Here is a 12,396-nt window from a genome sequence, read left to right on the forward strand (position 1 = left end):
CCGCAAACTGGATCCTACCTTTTCGTTCTTGGCGTCTGTATCGAGCTCTGCTATCTTGGCCCACTTCTGCCAGAAGTTGGGGTCATCTAAGGAAATGTCAGTCCTGTTTCCTGATGCTACGAAGCTGGCCTGGGAGAGAAAGAAGAGTGAATAGGGTGCAAGCCCTCACCTAGATGTGCCTTCTCTCACACAGAGATCTCCCCCACGCCTGTCTGAGCACACAGTCCCAATGCTGTGGGGTGTTACACCCCAAGCTGATATGTGCTAGAGGGTTCTTTGTTCGCCTAAGGAGCTGAACCGCTCTGATCTGCAGTCCTGCCTGACCCACTGTAAACAGAGCCTGAGCTATGCAAATGAGGAGGGAGATGGCCTTTAGTGTCCCCAGCAGACACCAGCCAGGAGCACGGCACAGAGCTGGCTCCTCAGGGAGCCGGGGGACAGAGCACACCTGGACACTGCTGGGTACCTGGAGCACAGGCCCCGCTCTGCCTTCTCACTAGCCCGAGCCAGCTTCAAAGGGAGTGCTGAACCCTCTTTCAAAGCCTCCCATCACCCACCCAGGCTGGTGGCCCCTCCTCAATGCTGTGCTGACCACCAGAGAGACAGGACACCACACCTGCTGTGGCGTCCCAGCAAGGTCTCTCTCCTGGGCACAACGGGACAGGAGAGCTCAGCCTCCACGCAGGCACATCTCTGCACACAGGGAGGAGATCAGCCCACCACTACTGCCCTGCCTGCTCCCAGCGTGTCCTCCTCCCCCACCCCCCCGAGGGGAATCCCCCTTCCCTCCCGATAGAGCACAGCACACCTTGGCGAAGGTGGAGCCCTTCCCCTCAGACTGGATTGTGATGGTCTGTGTCCTGCGCTGCAGGATCTGATCAATGTCTTCCTCGCAGAACTTCGACCCTTCGTCCTCCTCATCCATGAGAGCGCCGTAGGCCCCCTTCCGCAGCAGGTCCTCCACCTCCATCTTGGAGAGCTGCTGAACCTGCCCAAAACACGGGGGCATCACCAACCTGACCAGCAACCCCGACCACTGCACAGCAGGAGAAGGCTCTTCCCTCTGCTCCAGGAGGAGGGCAGAGACGCCTCAAGCAAACCCAGACCTGCTGCTGCTACAGCAAAGTGGTCACTTCAAAACATTGCCTGAGAGACTGTCAGGAATTTCAGTCCATGCCATCCCAGATATAGTACGTGTCCCCCAGCCTGCCAGGCTATCAGCAGCAGAGTGTGTTGGACCAGGCTCTCTCTCCCCAACACCTGCCCAGTCTCTGCTCCAACTTGGCAGTGACTTGCAGTCGGAGGATGAGAGCTCTCCTGTAGCAGCTCCCGCTTGGCCCCACTCAGGCAGCCAACCTACCCCGTTGGTGCTGCCCTTGCGGTTGATGTCCTGCAGCACAGCCTTATCCAGGCCCAGCTTCAGGCTGGCCTTGTCAAACATCTCCCGCTCGTAGGAGTTCCTGGTGATGAGGCGATAGACCTTCACCGCCTTGCTCTGCCCGATCCGGTGGCAGCGAGCTTGAGCCTGGGAGTGCAGAGGGCACAGCGTCAGCACAGGGAGCCCAGCAGGATGGGGACCATGTGGTTTGTGACACCTGCATCAGTACCTACACTCATCCACCCAAGCCACAGACGGCTCCCACCCACCACAGCATCCTCATTCCATGCCTGTGGCTGACCCGGCAGGACTCTGGCTCTGGCACAGCCTGCGTGGCTGTGGAGCAGGAATGGGTGATCCCAGGGCAAGGACACAGGCCTCAGGCTGGAGCCTTGGCTCTCTGCAGATGTGGACGCACAACACCGCATCCACTCCAACACCAGCTATGGACACAGTGTTGCCGGCTGTGTGGCTCATCTGTGCTTTCAGAGACACACCGTGACCTCCCTCGTGTCCTGTCCCCTCTGCCTGCACTCCTGCTAGCTCTCCTAGCACGGTACCCCGTGCCCAGCACAGTCACTGCCCTGTCCTGCCCTCCTGGCACAAGCGACAGGAGCTGTGCCCAGGACTGCCCCGCGGCCCGGCCCAGCCCGGCCCGTCACCTGCAGGTCGTTCTGTGGGTTCCAGTCCGAGTCGAAGATGATGCAGGTGTCAGCAGCAGTCAGGTTGATGCCCAGCCCCCCCGCCCGCGTGCACAGCAGAAAGACGAAGCGGTCCGAGTCGGGCTTGCAGAAGCGGTCGATGGCAGCCTGGCGCAGGTTCCCACGCACCCGCCCGTCGATGCGCTCGTAGGTGTACCTGCTCGAGAGGGGGAGCAGCGTCACGGCAGGGACTGAACCGGCCGTAGCATTTAAATCCCTTCCTGCTCCTTCCCCTGGCCTGAGTGTGGGCACACAGGCAGCTGAGACTAACTGGCAGAACCTGTGCCCAGGTGGAGGCTCAGGCCCCATCAGCCTGTGTGCACTGTGGCTGTTCCCGAAAGTTGTGCCTCTTACGATGGCAAAATCATCACAACCCCATGCATGGTGTATGGATATGGGGCTCATGGGAACCAGGACCAAGGGTTCTACCTACTTCCACCTGGTCACTCTGAGGACTGGCCCTGAGCTACGCAGAATGGACAGGTCTGAGCTGCTCAGTGGGGTCTCTGCACCCACCAGCAGTAGCCAGTAACTCTGATCCATTAGTAAATGGGTATGGAAGGGCCAAATCCCCACCCTGCGTTGTTGCCACTCGATGTACAGAGCATGTAGGGAACATGGAGGAGCTGTGGTGAATGCTGGAGCCTGTACTAACCGCCTCTGGATGAGATAGTCTTCCAGGATGTCGAGGCAGCGCACCATCTGTGAGAAGATGAGCACCTTGTGCCCACCAGCGATCAGCTTGGGAAGCAGCTTATCAATGAGCACCAGCTTCCCAGCTGCCTGGATCATCGCCTGCAGCTGGAAGTCTGGCGCCTCTGGGCTGTGTGTTTTACGGAAGTCTTCCAGGATCTTCTCCTCTGCCCCTGCCAGGTGAAAAGGGATGTGAGCTCTTGGTGAGGCTGGTAGTGCAGCTTCCCCAGCCTCCCGCCCAGGGCAGCAGCAAAGGGACAGAACCCATGCAGTCAGAGCTAGAGAGGTTGGCCAGAGACCTCCAGCAGACCCTCCAATCCTGTGACTAAACTTCAGGGCTTGCATCAGCTCCTGGCAGAACAAGTCAGGCTGGGGCGTTGAAGAGGGTCCTGTGTCACAACACCCCCAACCACAGTGAGCCTCACAAGACCCTGAGATGCCCATCAGCAAGCAGCTCTGGCAGGGAGCTGGGCTGCTTGGGAGGGCAACAGGGCAGATCACTGCACCCTGTGCCATCAGCAGATGGCACAAGGGCCTGAGCTGGCTCCCAAGATGGGCAAGTTCTGCAGGTAGCAAGCAGTAAATGTTGCAGTGATACCTGTGTGTCCCCCCACACCCCCTGTGCACAGCCCTCACCATTGATGAGGTAGGGGTGATTGCAGCACTTGCGCAGCTCCATCATGGTGTTGATGAGGTTGGGCATATTGTGCTGGTTGGCACCCTTGGAGAGGAAGGAGAAGTTCTTCTCCAGGATGGCCCGGTAGTATTTCTTCTGGATATTGGTCAGCTCCACCTCAATGATGGTCTCCTGTTTGGGTGCCAGATTCTTCTCTACATCATCCTTCAGCCGTCGCAGCATCATAGGCTTCAGGATGGACTGCAGCTTCTTCACCTGCAGAGCAAGCAGAGACTCACTGCCCTCCCTGCATGGCAAACACGTGGGGGACCTGCGATGCTAGAGACCCTCCAAGCTGCAAACCCACTGCAAGTGACCCTGGAGCAGCTGCTCAGCAGCCAGCCAGGACAACTTCAAGGTCTGGCACCCTTGGAGCAGGCATGTGAGTGACCAGTCCTGTGCCATGAGCTGCACTTGCTTCTGCTGCTGGCAGCCTTGGGCGTCTGATGCAGGAGGAGAGCTCAGAGTTTGGACAGCAGATGGTGGTTGCTTCATATGCCTGTGCCTGCTCCCCCAGAATGACAGTCTTTGTGAAATTCCCACACTCAAAAGGTAGCAGGGACAGCCCAAGGGACTGAGCAGCATCCCATGACCCACACTCAAGAGGAACTTTGGAGGAAGACTCTCCATGGGAACCTGACAAGGGCAACTGATACATGGATGTACCAACCTCCCCATTCCCCCTACACTCCTGTTGCTTTCAGGGACAGACCAGGCAGGAGAGGCAGGTGAGCTGTGCTGCCCAGAGATGCCAAGGCAGCAGGGGGCCAGGTGGGAGCAGACTACTGCCTTGGCATGGGCTGGTGTCCTCTCTCCAAAGCAGCATTGGGAGCCCTGTCACAACTTTGCTTCTCCCACCGTTAGGAGTCCTATCCACTTCCATGTCTGAGAGCATGCCTGGTTTGGTCATCAGGTGTCCCAGGGGCCTGCACCAACATTCACCAGCATGACTCTTCTAGGTACCTGCTCCTCTGTCTTCAGGTCTCCAAACTCCTCCAGGAAGGCTGTCTCTGAGGGAAACTGCTGTGGCTCCAGGAAATTTAGGAGGCTGAAGAGCTCCTCCACTGAGTTCTGCAGGGGAGTCCCTGTCAGCAGAACCTTGTGCTCCTGGGGACACACAGAAAACAGGTTGAGGGCTCAGACCCATTGGCTGGGTCCAAGGTGTCCTAAGAGTGCAATGCTCTTTGTCTTCCAGCCTCAGAAGCACTCTGGGTGGCCTGGGAGCACATACAGGCTAAAAGGTTCCCCTGGCCATGGTGATAGCCCTGACCAAGCCACTGCCACACAAAACTGTCTTGTGGCTCCCAGGATGCTTCCCTGGACATGTTCCAGTCCAGCTCTGTGCAGTAACAACAGGCAAAACCTCGATCTCACACTGCCCCCAGGCGTCAGTACTGGCACAAGACCTTCAGGCTGTGCTGGTGCCAGATGGGGACACCAACAGAGCCCGAGCTCCCTGCGGGCAGGATGTCCCTCTTCAGGCCTCAGGTAGACAAAGAGAGAATGTGGCCCAGAGCCATGCCATACTGAGGGGCAGGAGGGACCTGCTGCCAGGGCCAGCCTGAGCAGGGGCAGGTATGACTGAGCACTGAAACGAGGGGGAGCTTTTATTAGAGGTTAATCATGTAGGTTAATCATGTGCAATGAAAGGAGATGAGGTCGTGAAAACCCCAAGACCTGGGCATGTCAGGACTGGACGATCCCTCAAGGAGAATCCTCTTCCTCCCAGGTCTGCTGTGGGTTAATTTTCCCCTTCAGTAAAAAGGAGTTTGTGATGGCTGCAGGGCACCAGTGCCCCATCCATTGAAGGGCCCCCTGTTACTGGCATTGCTTTAGAGACCTGGATGGTTTTCCCCACGCCTGGCGTGGGGCCTGAGCCAGTGACAGTGGCATCTGAATGCTTGGCATGGCCATCTCCAGCCCACCCTGCTCCCAGGAGAATGCTGGGCAGGACATGCTCACCAGGGCCATGAGTTTCAGCCCCTCCAGGAGTTTGCAGTTCCTGTTCTTCAGCCGATGTGCCTCGTCAATGACCACACAGCGCCACTGGATCTTCTTCAGCTCCGGGCAGTCGGCAAGGATCATCTCAAAGGTGGTGATAACCACCTGGAACTTGAAGATCCCAGGGAGAGGGTTACCCTAGGGAGACAAAAACCAGAGCTTGACTCCTGCAGGGCGGCAGGACGCTGTCAGACCTCCTGTCTGACAGTATCAGTATCTGGCTCTGAGCTGGGATTTTCCCAGAATAATTTCTCTCAAGCACTGGGCAGGTTCCTGCAAGCCTCCTTGCTGGCCACAGACTGTGTGCCTCCAAACCAGACACTGCTCCAGGGCATACACACAGGCCTGGAAAGGTACCGTGGCCAGGGCTCTGCTGCACCTTCCCCCTTCTGCGTGAGCTGGGGCTGTTCACTCACACAGTGCACCCTGAGCACACGTCAGCAAAGAGTTCTTAAAGGATCACCTTTCCTTCTCCAGAGGAACAACAGGTTCCTCAGGCAGCTCAGTGCTTCCCAAGTAAAGGCAGGCAGGGCTGGGGAGGCCTCCTGGGAACGCTGTGTGCGCCACCCACCTGTGAGTCCCTGTACACCATCTCGTACTGCTGGATCATCTGCCGGCTGATCTGGCTGCCGTGGTACACGATGGCGTTCATCTCCGTCCACGTGCGGAACTCCCGCTCCCAGTTCGTGATGGTGGAGAGAGGGGCAATGATGAGGAAGGGGCCATGGATGCCCATCAGGAATATCTCTGAGAGGAAGGTGATTGACTGGATTGTCTTCCCCAGCCCCATCTCATCAGCCAGGATGCAGTTCTTCCTGCAGAGATGGACAGGGTCAGGTGAACGTGGCTCTCGAGAGCAGGAACCACCCTGTCGCCAACTCCTTGATGGGATGTCAGGCACGTCACTTCTACCCACACCTCTCTGACCCTGCAGCACGGAGGGTGGGGGGACACTGCTATAGTGGCCCAAATATGTCTGGGTAAGCCTGACCATCCAATTTCTTGCAAGATCATGGATTCAAAGTCAGTATGAAAGATGCTGTTCTTCAGGTACCCAAGAGCCAGGGAAAGATGCATCTGATGGCCTGCTGCAGCTGAGAACACGCACATTCCTGCGCTCCTGACACACAATGGGTCACCAGTAGCCTGGCCAACACCAAAAATCAGGTGTATCTTAGACCCATAGCTAAGCCCTACTACCTTTAAGACTCATCAGCATTTCCTAGGGAGAAACATTCTTAAAGACTCAGTTGCAAAGCTCAAGCAAACCCAATTTTTCTGGCAGCTGCCTGCCAGCTCCAGCACTTGAAGGACTCAGTGGCTGCTCTGTCAGGCCCGTTTGTCCACTCTGCTCCTCAGTCCTGCTGTTCCCATGACAGCACACACCAGGGCCTGCTGCTAGCAGGACTGCTCCTGGGAACACAGGCCTCCAGCCCCTCCTCACCTGTTATACCAGTTAAAGAGCAGCCAGTTCATTCCCTCCAGTTGATACTCCCGCAGCTGGTTGCTGTTCTTGTACTCCCGGGACTTCTCCAGTTTCTGCCAGGACTCGGACGCTGGGCGCTCCTGAGAGGGGAGAGCAGGAACGAGATCCATGGGAGAGGCCAATGCTCAGCGAGGTCAGATCCTGCTGCTGGGGCTGTGCATCAGGACAACGCTTCAGAGCAGTCCCTGACAGCTGAGTCACAGCAAGGTCTTGGCCTCCAGAGCCCAGCCTCAGACCCTGCCAACTAACCCACCCAGAGGGGAGAGTACAGGGCTTGCACTGCAGCACCAGGGACAAGGTCAGCACTGCTGGACCGTGGCAAGACACAGCCAGTCCCTGTGCCCAGGGCAGAGAGCTGCCAGCTGGGTACGTTACCTCTGGGTACGTTACCATGTGCTTGATTTCGGGAGGGATCTGGAGGGCTTCGAACTCTTTAATCTTCCCTGGGTCGACATCCTCCTCCAGCTCCCAGGTACTCTCCTCGTAGGGCAGCGAGCACCACTTCACCAGGTAGTGAGTCACCTCCTGTAGCACAGAGAGTCAGGCTCAGAGACACAGGCCCCTCCGTCTACCCTGTGCCAAAGGGTCCTCAGGAACTCGGGCTGCACAAGGAAAGGCTGGGAAGGCTCAGCATGCTTTGAGGTGACCCACAATGCACACTGTGGGGCTGGGCCTCCTGCCAAGTCTCCCTCCCTGCTTCCGAGGGGCAAGCAAGTGATAAAGCCACCCACCTCCCCAGTGTCTGGGTCCTTTGTATGAGCCACCTCCAGAATCCGATCTACCTCCACGTAGTCCGGGTTGAACAAATCCTCGTCAGGCTGCGACAGCAAACAGTAAAAAGGGAGGGTAAGTTCAAGGTGATTCCAGGGTGAAACAGATGGCGGGCACGAGTAAACAGCTGCAGGGCATCTGTCCCCAGGATGCTGCTAGCTGTGTGTAGCACACCAAGTGCCCTGGATGCAGGTACAGACATCTGTCTCTGGGCAGGGAGGACGCAGGAGCCCCACAGAAGGCAAAGCTCTTCCTCTAGAGCAGTCGCAGGCTCCGTGCTGCCCTTGCTGTTAGGCAGGAATGTCCTCTCCAGCCTATCTGGCCCCAAGGTACAAGCCCTGAGCTGCCTGCTCCAGCTGATGTGCAGCGTCCAGAGCTGTGACTGCCACAGCACAGAGCCATACACAGAACCCCATTCCTGCAAGGGGTGACCCCTTGGTTTCTGACTCTGCCTCCCTCTTGCCCCACCTAGCAATAATCTTCAGAGACACATGGCCTAGCCCTTGGGAAGGAGAAAAAACAAGCTTCTATGCTCACAACTCCCCAAACCCAGCTAGTCACAGGAAAAGAGCATGTGCTCCTTGATGAATTGTCAGTGGTACAGTGCATTCCAACACATGCTTTCTCTTTGCATCCTGAGAAAGACCACAAACAGACTTGTGAGTGAGAAATCTGACACACGCCCCCAGCTTTCCAGCTACAATGGAGGAATTTTCATAGCCTACTGGCCTGATTTACACTTGCAAGGGGCAGTTTGAAGAGATCCAACAACTATCTCTGGAGCAGCAAGATAAATTATAGAACACCTTTCATACTAAGCAAGATTAATCTGCTTATAGAGCAGAGCAGGCAGGAGCTGCTCTAAGCCCAGATATTTATAGCTCCCTCTCTCCCATAGCATCTCTGCTCCACCACAGAAGCACCCCCAGCCCCACACAGTGCCCTCCCTCCCACTGAGCAACACTTCCATAGTTGGCAATGCCTGGCAAGTCACACTTGTCACCCCACTCATCGTTCTAGCGGTGACACCGCAGGTGTCCAGGCACTGTCACAGACCCTCAGCCTCAGCCCTGGTGCCTTGGGCCCAGGAGCTGGTCTGGCCTTGGCAGGGAGGTGTCAGGGGCAGTGCCCAGCCCCTGCCCCGGGCTCAGGGTCAGGCACTGCTGCTCCCCGTGCTCTGCTCTCACCTCTGTAAAAATATGTTTCATCTGAGCCTGCTTGTTCCGGAAGCGCTTTATCTTCTGGGAGATCCTGGGGTCCTTCTCCAGCTCCTCCAGAGTTGCCCACTTACAGTGGAGGTAGGAGCTGCAGGGGAGGAAAAAAGTCACCAAATGTGACCAAAATGCCTTTGGTCCCAATCCCATCCACCACACAGAGCAGCAGGGATCTGCTGGTGATCCAAAGAATGCCCAGCCCATGCCTATGGCACCCTAAACTGGGCAAAGCTGCAGCCCAGGACCAGGGCAAGACCAAGCACTGAAGATGCTGCAGCTTCCCTGCTTCCCACCACCATGGCTGCCTAAGGAGGACAGAGACTGGAAAACAGGGATGCTGGGCCTGCAGCTGGGGATGGGATGGAGGTGGGAGCACACAGTCCTTGCTCCTGCATGCACAGGGCCCACGGCACAAAGCACCACAACACCACACGTACAAGTTCCTGTACTTGACGTAGAACTCCTCCGTCTCAAATGTCAGGCCTCCAGGATGAGCCTGAAACCAAAGAGAGGCAGCAACAGTCAGAGCCTGAGCAGAAACTGGGGAGGCATGCTTGTGACCTGGGTGCAGGCAGACATCCCCTCCCTGGCCACAGGCTCCAGGGACTGAGCCCCAGGACAGTGAGGACAGCCAGGCACTCGTGCTGCTGCCCCAGAGCTCTAATAGCCCTTGAGAACATGGTGTGAGACCACCCCTGACCATGGGGGACTCAAACACCTCCTGGGCATCAGCCCAGGACTGACTCCTCTCCAGAGGCTTTCTGGTACCTAGGACAGGAGAAGCATCACATTGATCCATGGCCCAGAAAGGTGGGCACACCCCAGCACCCCACCAGGAGAGCGAGGGCAAGGAACAGCATGGCAGCACCAACCGCTGCTACATCTCATGTCCCTGCTGCATGGGGCAGCCAGGTCCCGTCTCTCCTCTGTCCACGGACCTCCAGCCCCACTGACATCTTTGCCACTCACCTCCTTCTGCACCATCCTGGAGGCAAGGATCTTCTCAATGATATTGGCATCATCCTCGGGAGGCTCCTGGGGACAGGAGAGGAGAGCTGTTTTTCTGGCTCATCACATGCCCTGGCACCTCCCAGCACAGACCAGCTACTTGCCTCTCTCCCAGTCCACCAGCTGGGCAGACAGAGCTGGCAGTGGGAGCTGGGAGAGCTGTGCTTGGGGAGCCCTTGCTGGGTGTGAGGATATAAGTGCTGCCTGCCCAGCTACACTCACCCTCTGCCCGTCCTCCCTGGGGAAGTCAGGCCACAGCACTGTTGGATTTGCTCTGTGGGTCTTTCCAGCTACACCAGGGCAGCTGGAGAGGGTGGCAACTCTCCCAGAAAAGAAGAGGGAACTTGGGCACTTCTGCCCTGAGACTCAAGGAAGGAAAACCACGAGCATTTCTGCTCCCAGGCACTCTCCTTTCCAGATCTTGGACATGCCCCGGCATTTATACAGCTCTGTAGTGCTGTATGGCCCCGAGGACCCCAGGAAAGCAGGGCTGTTGGGCCCTGCCACATGCATCCTCTGTTGCTGCCACCTGGCTACGGCCTCAGGACACAGGAAACAGCATCTCACCCTACCACTGTCCATGCAGCTCTTCCTGGCAGGCTCCAAGTGCTGCCTCCTTCCCTCTGCAGGCTTCAACTCTCCCCTGAGGGAATCACCCCTTGAGGCTGCAGATCCCCTCTGCTCCCAGCACAGCCCCTCTCTCTGAGCACACGGGCTTTGCTGGAGGTGCCCTCACACTGTCCTGCTGCCAGCCCTGAGAGCAGGGAGGGGGAGGCTCTCCTGGCTGCGTCTGCGCCAGGACCAGCCCCACCGAACGCCAAGGGACAAGAGAGCTGGGCTTGTGCCTGTCTGTGCTGCAGAGGAGAGGCACGGGAAGCTTCAGGGGAGAGGACAGACACCAAAAACATGGAGCCTGCTTGAGCATTAGAAATATCAGTTCTGCCCTGTTTGGGAGATGGTACAGCAGGAGGAGGAGCACAGTGCAGAGCAGAAAAGAGAAGGGCTTTGTTCATCTCCTTCAGATGGAGGCAGAGTCTGGTCCAAGGCAAAGCAGCCCTGAGGTGTAGCTTTGCAGACTAGATGGATTCTCAAAGAATGGCTTGGGGCATGCTAGGGAGGGGCATCCCACGCCTACTCACCTGAAAGTGCCTGGGAAAGCCAAGGCCACAGCAACCCTTCCATCCTCAGCCCTCAGCCGACTGCTGCCTCGGCACTACCCTTGTGTGCGGGACAGGATGCTGAGCCCAGCACCATAACACAGTGAGCAGGGGAACAGCAGGTCCGTCTGGGCCCTCAGCAGCCATCTGAGGCCTAGAGTGGGATTTTTGCCCTATCTGAGGAGCTCAGCCCCACGCCAGGGTAACATGGCTGAGGGGAGGTGCTCCTGTTGCAGACACTGCGCAGTGCCTGTTCCCCCGTGCCCAGGCACCCACCCTGGCACTGCTGGGCTCTGCTTGACCCTGCCTGGCACAAAGGCTTTGTGTGAACTTGGCCAGGGGCACACCACAGCCACTCTGAGTGCCCTGGAGCTGCCACACTGCCCCACAGCCCTTACAATGGTCCATGGCTCATTGCTGGCTACCTGAAGGCTGCCAGAGGAGCCCTGCACTGCTCCACAGAGCTGCTGAGGGCAGTGGCCAGGATCCAGGGGGAAAGCTGCAGGTGCAGGCCATGGACAGAGCAGTTCCACAGTCACAGCACTCACATCCTGCCCCGCCAGGTCAGGTCTGACCGTGGGAGCAGCCATGGGCAGGCCCAGCCATGCAGGCTGGCCAGGCCCCACAGCAGCCACCCAGCCTGGCTGCTACTGGACAACAGTGGCAACTCACCTGGAGCAGCACAAACCGAGGTGGAAGTTCAGAACTGAGCGCAGAACGGGGTGGCAGCTCATATCTATCTGCTGCTTTGAAAATGTCACTTGGAAAGACGCCTGCCAGGAGCCCAGCTGGGACATGGCCCCGGGCAGAGCTGAAGCAGCACCTGCAGCACATCCTGTGGGTGCACAGCAGCCCCAGGCCAGGCATGGATCATCAGCCAGGGCTTATCTAATGGCTGGATAACAGAGCTGACTAACACCCACCAAAGCTTTGGGAAGAGGGGACTAGAGAGGGTTACAAGAACACCGTGAAAACAACTAGTGACCGTTATTGATATCTGGCAGCTTTGTTAACGATCAGAAATGGAATGAGCTGCAGAATCCAACACACAGTCACAGACAGGCAGGAAAATGCTGCCAGCACCCACCAGCTGAACTAGTGGGCATAGGCAGCAGGACAGCAAGGCCCAAACTGCAGTGGCACCCGCTGGTCCCTGCCACACTGCCCGGCAGATCAGCTCAGCTGGCAAGTGTCAAGCTGGTATCACTTTGCTCCAAGGCACCAGTGGAGAGCAGCCAGGGCAGAAAATGATGACCTGGCACTACAAAGCCCTCAGCTGGCACAGACAAAATAGTAGACTAATCATAGACA

At 57.6% G+C, this 12,396-nt stretch overlaps 1 protein-coding gene across 5 annotated transcripts in view; it reads right to left on the reverse strand.

Annotated features, from left to right (window-relative positions):
• The window catches only part of CHD6 (chromodomain helicase DNA binding protein 6), an 85,738-nt gene that overhangs the window by 26,426 nt on the left and 46,916 nt on the right, over positions 1 to 12,396 (reverse strand). For all 5 annotated transcript variants that reach the window (XM_027904705.1, XM_027904703.1, XM_027904702.1 and 2 more), the window contains 15 exons: positions 9,890 to 9,955; positions 9,358 to 9,416; positions 8,894 to 9,011; positions 7,667 to 7,753; positions 7,311 to 7,460; positions 6,894 to 7,015; positions 6,021 to 6,264; positions 5,411 to 5,587; positions 4,412 to 4,555; positions 3,409 to 3,664; positions 2,735 to 2,945; positions 2,041 to 2,236; positions 1,361 to 1,525; positions 809 to 988; positions 19 to 129 (listed from right to left, as the gene is read on the reverse strand). In XM_027904705.1, coding sequence (XP_027760506.1) covers positions 19 to 129; positions 809 to 988; positions 1,361 to 1,525; positions 2,041 to 2,236; positions 2,735 to 2,945; positions 3,409 to 3,664; positions 4,412 to 4,555; positions 5,411 to 5,587; positions 6,021 to 6,264; positions 6,894 to 7,015; positions 7,311 to 7,460; positions 7,667 to 7,753; positions 8,894 to 9,011; positions 9,358 to 9,416; positions 9,890 to 9,955 — 2,286 coding nt within the window. The remainder of the gene's footprint in view (positions 1 to 18; positions 130 to 808; positions 989 to 1,360; positions 1,526 to 2,040; positions 2,237 to 2,734; positions 2,946 to 3,408; positions 3,665 to 4,411; positions 4,556 to 5,410; positions 5,588 to 6,020; positions 6,265 to 6,893; positions 7,016 to 7,310; positions 7,461 to 7,666; positions 7,754 to 8,893; positions 9,012 to 9,357; positions 9,417 to 9,889; positions 9,956 to 12,396) is intronic.

The sequence above is a fragment of the Empidonax traillii genome, unplaced genomic scaffold, assembly GCF_003031625.1.
Source record: "Empidonax traillii isolate 1590-97213 ecotype Southwest subspecies unplaced genomic scaffold, ASM303162v1 scaffold1078:size286220, whole genome shotgun sequence".
Lineage (NCBI taxonomy): Eukaryota > Metazoa > Chordata > Aves > Passeriformes > Tyrannidae > Empidonax > Empidonax traillii.